Genomic DNA, 19,001 nt, shown 5'->3' on the forward strand with positions numbered 1-19,001 from the left:
ACGCGGCAGGTGAGTCATTGCCCCCGGCTGAAGTCGGTGGAAGGGCTGCAGTTAACTCACCGGTAGCTGGATTTAGCCCTAGTTGCATCTCATCTTAAGTCCAGCCCTGCAACTAGGACTAAAATACGCACCGCTACAGTCAGTTGAGTAGTTTCACAGTATTAGTTCGCTCGTTGCGTTAAATTTAGGTTGTGTGCAGTTGCTCTTTTGGATCCAGCCGTGCAGGAGGAGAAAGCTGCTGCCCTGTCCTTACTCCCAGCTGCTTGCTCGTGCCCCCTTGCTGCCACCTTCTCCCTGTCTTCTCACCAGACTGCTCCCTCGAATTTTCATTCTTGAGTCGAAGGGAGGCGTGTTAGCAAAAATAGACAACTCGGACTGTTTAACGTGGTTTATTCTGCCGTTTTATTTTGGAATCCTTGCATGAGGGGTGCTGAGAGGCCGTAAATCCAGCAAGGACCTGGTGAAAGCACAGGGCAGATCTTAGAGCGGTAATCTCTTCTGCTGGGTGTTTAAGATGCATCTCTCTCAATTTAAATTTACGTTGTGGGATTATAGAATCGTAGAATGTGTTGGGTTGGAAGGGACCTGTAAAGGTCATCTAGTCCAACCCCCCTGCGGTCAGCAGGGACATCTTCAGCTAGATCAGGTCGCTCAGAGCCTCGTCAAGCCCGGCCTTGAATTATAGCTAACCTTCAGCCCAGGTTTGACTCAAGAGATGTGCTCACCATTCATGAAGCGTGTGTGTAATCTTCGCATAAACTTAATTTAAATTTTTGTTGCGGGATAATAATTAATAATGGTAAGTTTGAAAGTTGAGACAACTTTATTTCCCCTTTAAAACGAACAGCAATATTAATAGAGCACTGCAGCCCAGAAGAGATACGAAACATCGCTCTATTTAAAGCTACTTCGAACGTGTATTTTTCAGCTTCTCAAAGGAGCTTAAGATGTGTTTCCTGTATGATAGGACGCTTTAACAATTCATAGCTCTCCTATCAGGAGACTGCAAAAAACAAGCTTATTTTTCATGAAAATCTTTTAGCTCTATTCTCAGTCGAATATACAGAATGTGTTCCTTCATTTCCTCCTCCCACCCTGAAGTGATTGCCAGCTGCGGGGCAAAGGCTTCCTTTTTCTGTAGCTGCGCGCTTTATACATTATCACCGTCTCTCAGGAGTTTTGTGGAATCCAGCGTGGTCTTTCAGAAATGACGCGTGGTCCTTCCCGAAAGCCACCAAATTCTCACCTTTCAGGAATTCCCAAGCAGGTATTTTAGGCAGAGACGCTTGAAAGAGCAGCCGTATTAACTGAGATGGTACAGAATATTGTTGGTCATGAAGTTTTTATCATTTATAGTGTCCTAAGAAAAGTCTACGTTTATACCTACGTTTTGCATTTCTCCTAAGAGAAAGCGGCACTGCTGGTGATGAATAAAGAATGAGGAGCATATAAATTTTAAAGGCTGGGTTACTTGAGAGATGCTTTCTGTAAGGAGGTTTCCAGAAGTGGAATGACTTCACGGAAATGAGTTTTGCTGTGGAAAGATGGTGCGAAATACGAACAGCAAAGGTTGTACGAAGGCTGAGCCCTAAGCTGGGGGGCCTTCATACTAAGGAGTAGCCAGTCGTGCTCTTCTGAAAGCTGATCCCAAACATCTCTGAATGTTACTTTGCCACTGTCTGGCATTGGCTGAATTGAGTTTCCACTTCTGCGTGAAGGAATTTGAACAGTGTTTTTACTTTTCTTTTTTTCTTCTAAATGAGACACCTCTCCATACGTAAGCTTTTCTTACATCCAGCCCTCCGTGTTGTTCGCTCCGACGTCTGCCCTCCCGTAAGACTGAGCAGGGGTCTTTAAATGCTCCTTATAGTCAGGATACTGCAGCTTAGCTGCCCCTCTGTTTTGTAGTTCCCCGTAAATGTGAGTGGAAGTACCCTGTGTGTGGTAACTCTCCCGACAGCTGATGGACTCCCAGAAATCCCACACAAGTCATGTTTACAGTCTTCATTCTTATAGTTTGGGGCTATCTTAAAATAGCCTAAATTAGGCTAATGATTAAAAAAAAACCAAAACCAGTAACAGTCTTTGGCATGCGTGGGGTGCATTTTCTGTCTTTCAATGAGTATCTCCAAGGGTGACCACTCAGTTCATGTTCCCCACGCTCCCCCTACTCTCCCAACTTTTTTTGACCTTGACCCTGAACCAGATGTGGTTGCCCCTCGCTACTGGATGTCTCGCTACAGCTCACGGTAATGCAGAAGTCGGCAAAGAAATTTCATCGTCTATCTTGTAGTCTTTGTAGAAACCTTCCCCTGTTGCATCGTCACCAGATTCTTGACCCCGCTGATGAATGTGGAGTGCTGGAGTAGATGGGGAACCAGCAGCTTTGTGGTGTGGTGCCCTCTCGACTCTTCCAGGCGTGGTGGCAGAAAGGGATGTGCCAAGTCTGCATAAGAATTCCCATTATCAATAGAATCGTAGAATCATTTAGGTTGGAAAAGACCCTTGGGATCATCGAGTCCAACCATCAACGCCACTCTACAAAGTTCTCCCCTACACCATACCCCTTAACACCACATCTAAACAAATCTTAAACGTAGTCAGGGATGGCGACTCCACCACCTCCCTGGGCAGCCTGTTCCAGTGTCTGACCACTTTCTGTGAAGAATTTTTTCCTAATGCCCAGGCTAAACCTACCCTGCTGCGGCTTGAACCCGCTCCCTCTTATCGTTACTTCTACGTGGTTCGCCATAAAAAGAAAAGTTCAAAATGAAGCAGTCAGGGGTCAATGGCTTGGGGAATAACATCTTGTGGACTAAGATGGGAATTACTTGATTTTTGTGGAACACACAGAGCTTTTGAGACTAACTGCCTTGCCGTTTGACAGGCTTTGCTGGGACTCCAGGATACCTTTCTCCAGAGGTGTTGCGAAAAGATCCTTATGGAAAACCTGTGGATATGTGGGCATGTGGTAAGAAATTATTCTGAAAGACGATGTTCAGTCCACTGGAAAGTATTTTGAAGGAGAGAGATGATATCCAGAATACATTACATTCTGCATCGGCTAATATGTATTTAGGATAATTCAGTATTAATTTTTAGAAGAGATGATTGGATCTTTCGTTATTCTACCACCTTCATTATTATTTTTTTTAAATTATTATTACTTATGAAGGTGTGTTGTTATCACGGCATTCTCGACCACGTCTGCACAACACACTTCCGCAAAGTATTAAAAAAAATAGCTAGTTAGAAAACATAACAATTCAACCTGTGATCTGGGCCTTAGTTTTGGTTCACAAGCAGCCTAAAATCAAGTCTGAGCAATGTACTACAACTGCAGTTTTAAACTGTGAAACTAAATGTTTTGTGAGCTGGAGGACAGGGCAATTACTTTATCATCCAGTTCTTGAAACGGTGTAGTTTAAGGTGCTGGCAAGTGGGAGCTACCTAGCGGAAAACAATCGGTGGTTTCCTTCTTTTGCTTCTGCCCACGCTTAGTTGGTTGTATTTATGAAAGCACTTTTATTCGTAGTGAATCACCTCTGCAAGACTAGCCGATGGACTTCTTAATGTCCTATCGACTGTATATTTATACAGGTGAACCGAGTTGCCCACGTTGTCTTTGCGTGGGATTAGTTAAAACAGAATCTGACCAGTACAAGCCATGATAAAACCAGAGGTAAAAAAACGCATTTTCTTAGAACATCCGTGATCGCTGAAAATTATTTCTCCAGCTAGCTAGATATTTTCAGTGTTCCTGATCTGACGTTGTGTCAGATGCTCGTTGTTGCCCACACCCTGCATAGGAGGTTATCTTGTGAACCTTACATTTACTATTTTCTCCCGTATCAACAGCGTTTTTCGGTAGCTGGGATAATACTATTGAACGTTTGTTGTACATGGTCTTCAGGTGCAAAATTAATTTCTGTGTTTTTTCCTTAAAATCACTAAATGCTACTATGACTTTTCTGCAGGCGTCATTCTCTATATCCTCCTGGTGGGATATCCTCCTTTCTGGGATGAAGACCAGCACAGGCTTTACCAGCAGATCAAGGCTGGTGCTTATGATGTACGTACCATACTCTTGACTATTCAGTTATTATAATTGTACCTCTAAATAGGAGTTTTCTGGAGAGAAAAGTGAAATTAGATTTATTTCTTAAATTTTTTTTTTATTGGTTGTCTTTTTGAGCCGCTCAATGCGGTAAATGTTGCTTTCGTAACATGAACCGTATTGGAATGGGAACATGCTATGCTAATTTAAATCTCATTTCCCTCCGGCTCCAAACTTTCATTGTCTGGTCCTTGTGTCAATCATGCAAGCTTACGTTACCCTGACAACCCTGTTCAGACCTCTGTGAGCTCCCAAGGGCCGGTGTTTTTCCCTGTGGTTTATCTCTTCAACCAATCAATTATTCTAAATGGTTTTTAGGAATTCTTAAGCTCCCTAAACACACCCCTCGATGCTGTTGTATTGCCCGCTTGCGGAGATGCGAGCTCTTAGAGAGCTTTTCGAAAGGAATATTTTCATTAACGACATGTATTCCAATAAAAAGCAGTATAACTGTTGGTGAGTAAGAACCGATGATTTGGTGATAGTATAAATCTTGCGAGATCATCCATTTATATGGTATTAAAGAGACAGAAGGGCTGTTGGTCCTCAAGAGTCAGGTAATTTGAATGACAAAGAGGAAAACGCAGAACCTTATGATTTTTAAGCTTTTACTTGAATCCAGTCCTGGAGGGTGACTGAAAAGGGAGTTGTTACGCTGTGGCCTTTTAGTGAAAATAAACTTACGCTCTGTCGAGTCTTCTTCCTAGCGAACAAGTAAGCATAGTTTAAGACATGGATTTTTTTCATTCCGTTTGCATTGGAGCAGGCGCCTTGAGTCCACGTATAAATATATGACCGAACAGGGAGGTGTTAATTCACAACTAATTGGATTTGTGTACCACAACGATACGGTTAGCATTAAGATTTACATTGAAGGAAGGCAAACAAGGAGTTTGAATAATAATGCTCGATATTCTTGTCTTTTATTAAAAGAGAAACTAGGGCTGTATTAAGTGCTGTATGACCGTTACCCTGTCAGGTGACTGGAGCGTGTTATTCTGTCTGCTGCTGTTATTTTATGCTGTGAATTTCAGTGGGCATCATGTTACTGTAAATACAGAAATGCTGTGCATTTGAACCAAATAAATAAAAGGTCAAAATAGTAAAGGAGAAAAAAATTATTTCTAAAACTGACCAATTCAGACTTTCCTAATCGCGGCAAACTGTGTTTTCCCCCTTAGAACCGGTTAGTTACGCTAGCAATTGACGTTACAGAAACAGTATCAATAAAAATCCTTAGGTAAAATTGTGTGAAGATTGTGCAAGATAATATATGTGTTTATTTTTCTTTAAGTTTCCCTCACCAGAATGGGATACGGTGACTCCTGAAGCAAAAGACCTTATTAATAAAATGCTTACCATCAACCCAGCAAAACGTATCACAGCATCAGAAGCACTAAAGCATCCGTGGATCTGCGTAAGTAATTCCCACAGATTTAACAGGATAATTTGGCAGACAAAAAAAAAATAAATCAGCTTATGGTTTACTTCGGCATATAGCGAAGGTGTTTAGAGGACAATTTTTGTCCTTACTTGTGCAGCTCTGTGGCTACAGGAGTGTAAAATCGTAACTGTACAGTCGCAGTCAGTGGTGTCATATATCGAGGTCTCAGCGTGGGATACGATTTTTGCAGAAACGAACCCCTTTGCTTTGACGTTGTGGTGCAGAAGTTCCCAAGTTAGAGCTTTATTTTAAATTATCAGAGAAAAAAAAAAAAAGTGTACAAGTAAGTTATATTCAGTTAGGGAACGCTTTACGTATTCATCTCCCTGTAGCCATTATGATAAGGAGGAAATGTAAAGGCAGGAAATTCAGGGACTTTTTAAAAGCCAGTTTGCAGGTAGCAGAGGCCGCCTGTCTCTTACTGGAGCCAGGACTGCTTTCCAGTTCTCAGTCCATTCTACACTTTGACTTCGCAGGTAGTCTGGGCCGATACTTCGAAAGTCACAGTGACAATGAGTAGGCTGCGTTGTCTTGCCTTTAAAACTGTGATGCAAATTAAGCTGAGTTACAGGGAAACTGCAGGTACCGCTGAATTTTCTCCGAAATATTTCCTCCTGCCGTACCTCGCCTAATATCACTAATGGTGAAGAAAAGCTTCCTTCTTGTTTTAAAATACATTTTCCAAAATCATAATTCAGTATATTACTTTGATGATTATACCGCCTAATACAAGTTCTAAGATTTTGTGCTTTTCTTGGTCCCTGTTTCTTTCAAGAGGACTTTGCACGTGGGAAAGGCTGAATAAAATGCAACCTTGGTTTGGTTGATTTGGAAATACCCAAATGTGTAGAAACCTGCCCAAAGGGCTAGACAGGCGATAAGAACTTAAAGGCCTAAGTTTTGGATCATGTGGGTTGTAATACGTACATTGTAGAGTAAATAAAATGCTCGATGGGTGCGTTAAAATGATCCTTTTCTTCTCTCAGCAACGTTCCACTGTTGCCTCTATGATGCACAGACAGGAGACTGTAGACTGCTTGAAGAAATTCAATGCGAGGAGAAAACTAAAGGTAAGAACGAAAACTTCCGCAAGAACGAGTAGCTAATTTTGGAAAGGTTAAAGTATGTCGGCTTGTGTTCCATGTGTAAAACAAATGGTCCCTAAGGATTTTTTTTTCTTGAATATTATGCTTGGGTGAACTATTAGATAGAGGATCAGCTTTTGAGCGTGAGGATCTTAAACTTTTCGCAAACGTGAATAGAACATCCATGTGCTTGGATTAAAAATAATAACAATCATCTTCGTTTATACCCATTAAAAATACTTCACTGAAGGAAAATCCTTAAGGTTACTCTTTAGATTATCTTTGTTTTCTCCTGACTAGACAGGATAACTTTGCAGATGTGAACGTTTCTGATTAGCACATTACAAATAAACTCCTCTTCCTACCTAAAAAAGAACCTAAGCGCATGAGGAGAGTTTGTTTCATATTCAGAGGGTAATTGCTGTGCCTGGGAGTACTCACGGTTTGTGCATTACGTACTCACAATTAGTAAACGTTTGAGATTTGTAAGAATCGCTGGTAGGCGTGTAATTAAGATTAAATTATCAATTTACGCTCTCACAGCATCACGTGTGATGGGTAACGCACAGACAGTCCATTCCTTCAGGATTAATTTAGTAATTGATGTAATTTACGCGTGTGTTTTCCTTTCTGTTGTGTCCTGTTCGCGTTCAGAATTTTACACGAGTGCGATGCTAATTTGAGAAAATGTATGTGTACACAGGGGGCCATTTTGACAACTATGCTGGCTACCAGAAATTTCTCAGGTATGTTCATCGAGCTCCAGGGTACTGTGGTCTTTATGTTTTTGATGGCTGCGATGACTAACATCTAATTAGGATTTATTAGTACAGAAGGATCTTTGTTATTCAGGAGCGCCTAAACGTGATAGATCTTAAGTTGTTTCCTTTGCAGAAGCAAATGAGAATTTAAACTATTTGGGCCAAATAGAATCTCTTGTAAACGACAGTCTAATTTTTCAGCAGAATGCAAGTTCCTTCTTTTCGCTTTTTCAGTGTTAGCAGTCAAAAGACAGACAGTGTTTTCCCGTCTGTTTTGGTGGAGGAAAATTGAAAGTAATGCCTGTAGCTCCACATGCATAAGTACCATGCACCATGAGCGCACGTGCACCAAAAAACTGATTTTTATGTACCTGAAATCTCATTCCAGGATTCTGTTGCCTCTTCAATTGAAAAAAAAAAAAAAAAAGAAAAAAAAAAAAAGGCATGTTCATTCTTTATTGCTTTGCTAAGGAGTAAGAAACATAGTAAAATGAGTCCACCTTTCCCTCCTCTTCTAATGCCTAGCTTGATACGAGACGTTTTCTCTTTATGAAATAATTTTATAGCGGTATCCCTGGAGATTTAGACCTTCATACTAAACAGATTTGAGTAGCGCAAGCTAACGTAAGTTTGGTGTTAGAGTTAGAATTGTCCTCACCAGTAGTATTGCCAAAACTTTGACGCTGTGCTGAAGTTTTCGTTTTGCCATTGGAGATTTCAAGTGAATAGCGAAAAAGAACGTCAGATCTTAAAATCGGTAATCTTGTATGTCCTCCTGCTCTGTGACGCAGCTGTTGGAGTGTAACGTAAATTAATTTGCCCACAAAAACATGATAGTGCTTTGGGCATGTTTTGAATAATCATAAGCACTGAATCATCCAAAATAAATTACATAATCGTGAATGCAAGAAGGACTTGTTCGATTTGCATAGTACTTGAAATACAGTTTATTTCTTAGTTAAAGTCCTATATTTAATACACACCTATAACACAGAAGACTCCATTTCTGTAAATCACAGAAAATTGGTAAACTGCTGTAACGCTTAATGAATTGCCGGTATCTGCCAATTCATTTCCAAGGTAGGGATGCTGTAGGCTGCGTATCTTGTAAAAAAGAATTATTATTAAATGTCAAACAAATACATCGTTTCTCATCACTTCTCATAACTGTCACTGTCTATATATGCGAGGGTCAATTTCAACTTTCATGAACCGAAAAAACCTGAAGTAATTTTAAAATAGTATTTCGGCATGAAAAGCTAACAGGGTTTTTTGGCTTTGTTTTGGATTTTTTTTTCACCTGTCATCTCCGTTTTACACCACACTGACCCATATTTTTCCTTGGAGACATTTTATTTTGTGAAGTTGTTTATTCGTTGTTGTATTTCATTGCCCGGCATGCTTTTTTGAAGGTCATGTGTCCATAACGATGTGGTTATAAAAGTGTTTTATTTTCCTTTTTCTTTCTTTCTTCCTTTTATGTGGAATGTATATTTCTTGTGAGGTAAGACCCTCAGCACGTGAAAGGAACATCTTTTTTTCTCTTCTAAATCAAAACTGCTGTTTGCCCTAAATCACTTTAATTTCTACATGTTGTCACAACACCATTTCTTTCCGGTCTGCTTTCTGGCCTCTTAGCGCTGCCGTAGGTTTTATTTATAGCTATTGCTTGTAGTTGCAAGAAATCTTTCATTGTGGGCTTAATTTAGAATACGCTAATTGCTTTGCTCCTGCAAATTCTTCGACTTATTTGATTTGTATGCAGTATCTGTGCTTAAAGAAACATGCGTCAAAATATTACTAAAAATACGTTCCAAGCCAAAACCGGCAAAGGCAGTCGAGTATGGAATATGGCCTTTAACATAAAATACTGCATAATAATCCGTACTAGGCACATTTCGAAGGACACGCTGGCAATGCCATAAACACAATACTTGTACTTATTGCTTTTGGTGCCCTCATTTTTACTGGCTTTCATTTAATTGCTTACATATAACATGTAACGTTTGTTAACCATTAAAAGAACTCAGAAGTTTCCTGCACAAATTCAGCAAAACGACTTAGTTTATTGTGAACAGCAGCCTATGAAGAATTAATTTATGTTTTCCCATATTTTTGTAGGGTTAACAGTATAAAACAGGCTTCGAAAGCAATGAACTTCTGGGTTTTTTGGCCTTAGGTTTTAGAAACAGCTCCTCCCCTTCGCTTTCCCTAAAATGAATTTCTGAAGTTAGTGGATTGCCCGCAATATCTGTGGTAGGGTAAAATCTAAAGCCACGTTGCGGCAGGTCCTGTAAGCACACATTGCAGCAGGCTGTTTCCCGACTCGAAAATACATGTAAACCAATTTATTTTCAATATTCATTTACATGTTTCTGTAAATAAAAACATGCAGCGGTCCCGGTGCGTAAGACGGGCAAATTTAATTTTGTTCATTTTAGTTGTGACTCATGGGCCGTGTGAGGGTTTTAATGGTAGTGTTGGCTGATGGCCATAATTAATAAACCGCATTTGGAGGCCTGATGCATAAATGAAATTATAAACATTAACCTGGCTTCACTTTCCTTTTTTTTTTTTTTTATTGTAAACAACACAATAATGGGGACATTAGTTATTTCTGTACTCTGAACCAGAGCTAAATGAGCACTTAATGGCGATGTAGCCGGAGAATAAGCCAAAAATACAAAAATTAACCTCAAGTTTAAACCATATACTCAATAACTCCACTGTCCTCAGCTAGTTTGAGCAACCTTAGGTTTGCAAGGTATAATTGTTTGGGGTGTTTGTTTTAAAGAGAAGGATGCCTTTAATGAAGGGAGCACTTTGTGATAGAAGATTGGGTCGTAAACAATGATAACACCGAAAAACGCCAGGCTCGTTTTGCAATTTATTATTCTTCAAGCCTGTGGCAGTGAGTCATGAGGCATTTACGCTTTAGTGAATAGTTTATTTGAATCTGGTAGGTCGTCCAGCATGTATTTCTGCTGGAAATGTTTTCAGGGTCAGAGCCGTGACGTGCTTGTCTGCCCATCAGCCCTCCAAATTTAGTACTTTGGAATGATTTGGGCCCGTTCGCGGTGCCGGTTTTAAGTGGTGGAAATCTAAAGCCTAACACGCGGCAAGTGAAATTTTGCCCAACAGCCCCCACCGCTTTGAAGAATTTTGATCAGTGTGCGACACGATGCAGAAAATAACAAGGTTTTCTTCATCGGAAATTGAAGTAAAGGCTGCTAGCTGTTGTCGTTAACCCCTGGGAAGCACTCCCCCAAAGCGACGCTCGGCTAGCGGCCTTCCCTTCCACTTTGCCACTTCCCTGCCCTTTCAGGCGAGGTGACGGGTGGTGTCACGGTGGGGAATCCCCAAAGAACCATGGCTCAGAGGAGCTTTTTTAAAAACCCGGCTTACTTCTCATTAGGTGGAATAGGTGGTGCCCCACGATGCTCTTTGAAGATATCACCAATCTGGTGTTGGTGACGTTTACGTCGCCGTCATATTAATAACATCATTAAGATGCCCGTGGGATCTACAGACGCCTGGTCCGAGGCCCTGCCGTCAGCACAGCAATTTTCCGTAGTCGGATCACACTATTCCCCATCAAAAAGTGTAAATATATCGCAGTTGAAAAAATAAACATGTCCAAAGCTGCTGCTTTTACACTCGGCCTGCTTCCATTTCCTCTGTGCCGCCCAAGGGGGTCTCTCCTTGTATAAATACAATTAACCTACAGCTTTAATCAATGGGAAAAGAGATGGAGGATGATCTTCGGGATTTTCAGTTTCGTAAATATTTCGTTCCCCGTACTCAGAGCAACAAAAGGAGGAAATAAAAGCCGAAAAAAGTGTCCGCGGCGGGGAGGCAGCGGTGGGGGGGTGGGGGATGGGGGGGTTGCTGCGCAGCTGGTTGGCCTCGGTGGTGACCACCTGACACCGAAATTCTTTGTCTCCTTTTGCAGCAGCCAAGAGCTTGCTGAAAAAGCCGGATGGAGTTAAGGTAGGTTAAACACGCGCTTTAAAATATTCTTTTATTAGTCACCACCTATCTGTAACTTCTGCCAGGTTTTAGAATTGATGACTGTTACTTCTTTCCTTTATAGAATTGGTTAATAGGCGCTTCTTGCCGTATAGTTGAAGTGATTTAAAGTTAGGAGGTGAAGCCTAAAAAATGAAATAAAAGAAATATTTGAAAAGCAAGTATTTTATAAGGGGAAGACAGAAAAACTACTGGAGAAAATGCTTTTCTTGCTGTTTTAATGAAGGATGATTGTGTAATTAATGACTCGGTGTTATTAATTAGTTTATAAACATAAATAACGGATTGGTGGCGGGCACGTTAGCTTTTTAGGCATCAGTGTTTATCTGCAGCGCTCTCGCCTCCGTGTTTCCCCTTGAGTTTGCATTAGATTTCGTGGAAGACCAGAAGTTTTCTGGTAGGCTTGGCTCCACATGAGGTGTCTTCTGCCAGATGTACTTGCTATATTTGGCAGAACTTGCGGGGTTTTTACTATCTCAACAAATCAGCTCGTCCTGACCGATAGACCTTGCTAAGAAGGGAACATTTTGGCAGCTTTCAGACCTGATTGAGAGCTGCTATTCTCACGTCAGCAGATCCTGCAGGAGGAGAGATGCTTCACAAATGACCGTTCTGGATAAATACTTTGAAAAACAGCCAGAGGAAAAAAAAAAAAAAATATATATATATCGCTCAGCAATGAAAAAATATTTTATTTCTTTTCTCGGAGGACTCCTGAAGACTAAAATAAGTGCCTCAAGCTTTCATTATACGATTCGAAAGATAGTCTTCTGTGCTCTGTGTGTTTACTCAGAAGTGTGTCTTTGACCCGAATTTTAATTTTCTATTTAATCTTAACTTTTTACTTTTCGACAAAACATTGTATCCTTAAATACCAGATTCATAGTATATTTGTTCTTGCTCTCCCACATACGCACGCTTTTCCTATCCAAAAAAAAAAAAAAAATCATGAGACTGACTGAAAAATGAAGCGAGTACACTACGATTTCGGTGCTTCTCACTGCCGAGTAGTAGATATCCTAGTTAAATGGAGAAGCAGACATTCGGTACTCTTCTCTCATTCCTGGGGAAAACCCTTAACGTGTTTCATTGGGGAATATATACATTTTATGTACTCTTATCTGACCAGCTTTTTCCTTGTTAAATATCATTCCTCCTACAGGTCTACGATGGTATTTGTTATATCTCAATTATAATATTGGAACCAATTGTTGCCAAAATTTTGCCTAAATTATGCTTGTTGGGATTGGATACGTTGGTGTTGAGCACATTTGGTGTGTCTGCTGTTTGCCTGCATGGTCATGTGGAGCAAAGGGAGTAAATTTACATCTGGGGAAGTCTTATTTTTGGCATTTCTGCTACTGAGATACTAGATACTCCGTAGCATTTTTCCAGCCCTTCCTACAGCTTAAGCTGTCTTTTTCTTTAAAAAAGAAAAAAAAAAAAAAAAGCCAAAACAGAAATATACTGTACTCCATGCATTGATAACTTCAAATCCAACCAGTCACGTTTTCTTCTTTTCCTTTCTCTCTGACTGGTCAATTCAGAAAAGGAAGTCCAGTTCGAGTGTTCAGATGATGGTGAGGATCTTTATCGACAGATTTTTTTTTTTATTATTTTTTTTTTTCCTCCTGTGAAACGTTCACACTTAGAACTATCAAGCAGTTGCGTTTAGTTTTGGTAACATAACGTGAGAAGCTGCAAGACTTTAAAGTACAAGCTGGTGGATTCTAAGCCTGCAGTTGCTATATGCCGTCCGCAGTGACTTGTTCTGCAGTTCTTTCAAGCAAGTTTTTTCTTTTTAATTTTTTTTTTTAACCTGGGGACATACGAAAACAAAAAAGTAGATGTAACATGGGCCAACGCAGCTGTCCTTAGTAAATAAAAACAGTAACAAAATAGTCATAACAGCCGTCTATTAATTTTTAAAACCTCCTTATTTTAAAAGCTAATGGCATTAATACCACAAAACGTAGCACCAACCACATTGCACGGTGAAGTAGTATTGCTTTACTTGAGCCACTGGAGACCAAGATGCCACGCTGAATGCTCAGGAGTTAAAAAAAAAAAACAATTTCACGGCCTTTCCATACTACGGTTTCCCAGCTAACTTCCCTCACAGCTCAGGGCTTTGTCACACGATGTCCCGACTGACGGTCAGTCTCAGTAACCCTTCTTCCTCCTCAGCCTGCTCTACACTCTTGTGTTCAGTTGGCCTCTGTGATCCCGCACGGCGACCTGCTCTATTCCTGTTTATTTTGGGTTTGAATATGACTTTTGAGATGTCCATGATGCTCAGCTGTGATGTCCCGGCCACCTTCTGCCGGCAGAGAGAAGGCAGGTACCCCTCATCCACGCCTTTCGCTGGGAAGTCCAGCCCTCCTTCAAAAGCAAAAATGGCTGGTGATGGCTAAGCAGAGATGTAGATGTACAGGTAAAGAGTCTGTTCTTTGAGTGAACGTAGAATTTCAGTGGCAGAGGATCTCAGCGGTAGCAGCGTCCCAATGAGGGTCGCCGGAAAGGTCTGGTGGGGACATCTCTAGTATCCCAAACACGAAGCGTGCTTGGACTTTCGGTTATAGCAGTACCAGGGGAAAGGTGAAGTCCCAAGAGACAGGTTTTGTTTCTTAAGATATTTTTATAATCAGTTGAACAGAAGACCGATAGTGATTCTACAGTCGTGCCCGGCTGCTTGGGGCGTTTGTGTGTGTCTGTCCTGCATCACTGCCAGACCCAAGAGAGTGGCTTTCGACAAGCGAGGCATTGATAGAAAAGTTTTCCTTCTTCGCAACAAATAGGTGGTCACCACTTAAGCACGACCCAACTTCAGAATAACAGTTTCATGTGAAAATACTTTACCCCTTTTGGAATCATTTCCCTTTGCCGTTAAAAAGATATGCAATATATACACCATGTGTGTTCATATATTAACAAAAGCACATGTCCGTGTTCTATGAGAGAGAGAAAACGTACAGGCTTAGTGCTGTTTTCTCTCTTAAGTTTCAAAGGGTTTTACCAAGTTGTGTTTGCACAGAAGAAATTACTGTGTTTGGAATTACGTTATCTCTTTCTGCTTTTGCCAATGAATGCCGTGTTCTTGATACCTTACCGAGAAGTTCTGAATATATTTCCTGCAGTTTTCAGCAGTAGCTGTAATGGATATTGTTTATTTTTATAGGACTTTCACCAAGGGAGTAGGGAACCAGGCCTGCTCTCCTTACTCAGGCAAAATTGGAATTGAAATTTGATTTAACCTGTTTTCGTTACGTATTCAACAACAAGCATTCGTTTGGCATATCGCTTTTATTTTTTGTGTCGAGCTACTACTGAATAGGACTGTATGAAATCTAGTGAAATCTTCACTTCTTTCCTCATGTTTTTGCTTCGTGTCTATCTGCCTTTTGTTCGGGCCTTTTTATTTGTAGTTTCTTGATGACTGCCCAGTCATAAAAATATGAACTTGAAGTTACACAACTTGGTATGCGATTTTTCTCTCGTTTTGGAAGATAAAGTCTGCCGTCGAGCAGCGTTGTATGTGTTCTCGTTATTCCACGGTTCTGCTGTAGAACTTTCATTCACTGAAGTGGTTGGTTTGGGTTTTTTGAAGGTTTTTTCCTGAGTAAGGAGCCTAGGTTTTGCCCATCGCACGGTCCCATAAATATCGAAGCAAGTTAGTTGATATATAAAATAATCGCTAATACTTATGGCTCCCCATGAATAACTTTACGCACAAAGGTATTTATTCTCTCCCTGTCGTGAGTTCAGACACTGCTGCAACTTATGGCTGTAATTCTGAATAGATAAATTACATTTATTTGACAATAACTAGGGCACAAACTTAAACACTTGAAACTCAGTAATGACTCGGATTTTCTCTTAATGACAACTTCTGTAGAAAGACTGTTGTTAAAAAAAGAAAAACTACTGTTTCTCATCCTCCTGCAGCAGAGCACCGTGAACTTTGATTTTAAATCAAAGAAAAATATTATTCTTCTATATGGGAGCATGGTTCCTATCGCAAATATTACTAAATAACGTTTAGTGTGGAAATAACAGTCCCTGACATTAACGAACAAGACTACTTTATATTCTTCAAAGCCAGTTAAATGCTGGTTAAGATAAGGAAATTTGCAGTCTGTATTGAATTAATGCAAATCCTGTTGACATTTCCATAACCTAGACCTAAGTAAGATTCAGGCTTGATTCCTGCAGTCCACAAGTCAGCTGCCACACCGCTACCAAAGTCAAATAATCATCACAAATTGCTGAGGAGTTGGAGTTGGGTGAGTTTCCCCAGTGGTGCCGACTTCCGAAGGCTTGGCTTTGGCAAAGCCCTTGGCACAGACGACACTTCAGCGTTACCCCGCCTGGCCGGGCTGCTGAATAAATGCTTCATCTGAGACTACAAGAGTCATCGGGAAGTTTAAATCAGAAGTCCAATGTGTCATACGCAGCTCGGTTTGGTCCACTGTTCCAGGACTTCCTCTTTCTTTGTGCCTTTTCATTTGCGTTACTTAGCATATCGCCATTTTCTAATTGGTTTAGAAAGGCTTTTCTTTTAGAAGAAAACATACCAAATTTTCACCCCAAAATTTGCTAGAGTTTGTTTCTTTAAATGCAGAAGCTAGTTCCATTTTTACAAAGATCCACTAACTAAATAATTTTGGACTTTTTTTTCCCCTTTGTTTTGAGCATTTATTACTGAGTACCATGACTAGAAGGTTCAGTAGAACTTTTTTTTGTTTGGATTAAAGTCCGTACAATATGTATCTGCACACCCAGTTCCGCATGCCGCTTTGGACTGCTCTTGTTAAAATCAGACATGACCCAATGTACGTAATTTTTCCTAATTATTGTTTGAAAAAAATTTACGTATTTCACACTAGTTTTACAATACTTCAGTCTTGCTTCTCAGTGCATGTAAAAAGTGGCTGTGGGGACATTATTTTTAGTATTTCGGTTCTTTTCGTACCACGGTATTTATGAAAGCTGGTTCTTAAAAATGGATTTAAAGAATCAGATACCTTTAAACTTATTGCTAAACAGTTTAATTTGAATTAAAACTTCATATAAGTCAAAGCCAAAAGTCCTGTAAAAGCGTAGTACTGCGCTAGTCTTAAGAATTAGCGTGATGATTAACAATGTAAAGTTAAGCTGATATCTACGGAGCTGTGGACGGAGATACTCTAGTGTGAAACCTTACGCCTTTGGGTTGTAGTACCAAAATTGAAAGGCCGACACACCTGTTACTGCAGGGTTCTTGAGACTGCAAAAAAATCACAGCTGCCAATTATTTTTGTCTAATTATTTTTGTCTAAAATACCACGAAAAAGCTAAAGGGCCCCCAGTCTCTTTTCTGTTTATTCGCACCTGGAATTGGGTATATTTATTCAAATCCGTTCCCAGAAGAAAAAAAACAAATGTATAGATTTCTGGAGAGCTATGAGTAATCAAATACTATTAGTGTTAGTGATAGGTTATTAGAAATAAAGACCAACTGGGTGCAGTTATTTAGTACTGTTGCCTGTCAAGAAATCGCAGTGGCTATTTAGGACTTTCTTCAAACCCGTATTAATTCTTTACTCTTCTTACATGCGATTAGCTGCTGCTTAAAGGCTCTCTGTTCTTCTAAGTGTCACAGCTGAAGTCATCTATACCGTATCTATAGACCTTCGTATAGTGCACCTGCAAACCTGTAGCTAGCGTGTTTGGAGGAGTTGCAGCCTGCGATCGGATCTGTTGTTAGCGTTCTTCCAAGTTCATAAGTTCATCTTTCTGTGATTCTTTTATTTCCATATCTATATCTATATAGAGGTATCTATATCTGTATATAGATGTTCTGTACAGAGAGATATAGATACGGTGCCTGCCGCGAGTTCTAAGGCCTGTCTGTTTCTATTTTCTGCATACCTACAGATAAACAACAAAACGAACGTGGTAACCAGCCCCAAGGAAAATATTCCTACCCCGGCGCTGGTATACCTGGAATCTTCCTTCTCATGCTATCTTTGAAGTTTTTGACTGTCTTCTGTTTGTTCTTCCTTCTTTTTTTGTTTTTTTTTTTTTGTTTTGTTTTTTTTTTTTGCTTTTTCATGCATTTACTCCGTTTGCTTTCTAAAAACAGGTTTTGGGGAAAATCTTTTTGTTTGAATTATTATGCTTTTTTTTTTTTCTTTTTTTTTTTGGTGAGGAAGTCCGTTAGAGCGTGTTTATTAATAGAAAATGTTACGTGGAAGCTGGATGCGGTAGAGTCATAGCGTTTGTAACTGTAGTGGAATTTTTTGCATGCTGTGCCAGAAAGTGAGTAGAATGCGCTTTATGTTGCTTTTAGCTCTTTGCCTGATGACTGTTTCCATCTTTTCTTAAATGCTAACCATTTGTTAAAAAAATAAACAAAAAAAAAAAGCTCGATTGTTTTCTCTGCTTTGTCTTCCTATAAGTATTGATATCGAGGAGAGCTAACAGGATTATTGCTAGGCTACCATAAAAAAGACCTTATTCAGATTTTCATCCCATACTTCCTGAAACTCAGCAGGACTTTGCAAGTCTTCACTGGGATCAAGAGGCATCTGGCGCGAAACATTTTTGCTTGTCGCTCTCACGCTTAAATCTGCAGGAGACATTACTCATTAATGAGCTCCGTTAGGAACATATTACTAATCGGAGCTTCTGTTGCAGCCTTGCTTTTATTAGCGGCCTCTATTTCTTAGGCATACGTGGATCACGGGGACTCGGGAATATAAATGCCGGTGCGCGAGTACCTAATTTTCTGAGGTATTGCTTCCCGTATGCCTGCATATATAGCTTTGAAAACGTGGATACGTTCCCCTTGAATTGTTTTGTGGCCCCGGCCCTGGCGCATACATTGCGAAGTAATTTCTAAGGACCAATTAACAGGTTCCACGTGTGAGCATGTGGCGGTCTGTTCCCAGGCGTAGCCATGCACGATGGTCCGGGCTGTAAGTACGCCGGCTAACTGCCATTTCAAAGATTATTTTTTTTAAAGGAAAAAGGGTTTGGGGACATTAAAATGCTGAAAAAGATCTCTCTCGCTTACTTTTACGCTGCTCTGCCAGGGCAGCAATTGGTCGTAATCTACATTTTCCAAAACGTGGTAGTGTCTGGAGGTGGTTAACTCGTCCTTAACCCTTATCGATTCGTCTGTATTTTTATTTGATGACTTAATACAAGCAAAGATGCTTAAAGAAAAGAGGTGATTTATGCCCCTTGTGCAAAAGAGAGCCTCTGTGGGTCTCCGGACCTTCAAAGCCCTGTCTGACATCGGTCGTGAATAAGGTCTCTGCATGCTGCTGCATTAGGCGAGATGGTCTTTTTTGCTGGCTTGCCGTTGAGGAAATCTGTGTTAGAGACATCCAGTTTCACCCTCTGGCAACAGTTAACGTTTGTTTTAGCTCTTGTCAGTGTTCAGCATTTGTGAGCTGGCTCTTCTTGCGCTCCCTCACGCTAACGAGAATGTATTTACCAATGGGAACTCTTTTTCTCTTTATTTTGTTCTCGCTCAGGAGCCCCAAACTACAGTAATCCACAACCCTGATGGAAATAAG

At 40.4% G+C, this 19,001-nt stretch overlaps 1 protein-coding gene across 35 annotated transcripts in view; it reads left to right on the plus strand.

Annotated features, from left to right (window-relative positions):
- CAMK2D (calcium/calmodulin dependent protein kinase II delta) overlaps positions 1–19,001 on the plus strand; it is a 159,724-nt gene that overhangs the window by 112,132 nt on the left and 28,591 nt on the right. For 6 of the 35 annotated variants that reach the window (XM_063336316.1, XM_063336317.1, XM_063336319.1 and 3 more), the window contains 9 exons: positions 2,888–2,971; positions 3,978–4,072; positions 5,412–5,534; positions 6,548–6,631; positions 7,350–7,392; positions 11,360–11,397; positions 12,984–13,016; positions 17,353–17,412; positions 18,960–19,001. In XM_063336316.1, the coding sequence (XP_063192386.1) occupies positions 2,888–2,971; positions 3,978–4,072; positions 5,412–5,534; positions 6,548–6,631; positions 7,350–7,392; positions 11,360–11,397; positions 12,984–13,016; positions 17,353–17,412; positions 18,960–19,001 (602 nt within the window). The remainder of the gene's footprint in view (positions 1–2,887; positions 2,972–3,977; positions 4,073–5,411; positions 5,535–6,547; positions 6,632–7,349; positions 7,393–11,359; positions 11,398–12,983; positions 13,017–17,352; positions 17,413–18,959) is intronic. The other 29 variants (XM_063336321.1, XM_063336334.1, XM_063336335.1 and 26 more) reach the window with 11 other exon arrangements.

This window comes from Chroicocephalus ridibundus, chromosome 5 (assembly GCF_963924245.1).
Source record: "Chroicocephalus ridibundus chromosome 5, bChrRid1.1, whole genome shotgun sequence".
Taxonomy (NCBI): domain Eukaryota; kingdom Metazoa; phylum Chordata; class Aves; order Charadriiformes; family Laridae; genus Chroicocephalus; species Chroicocephalus ridibundus.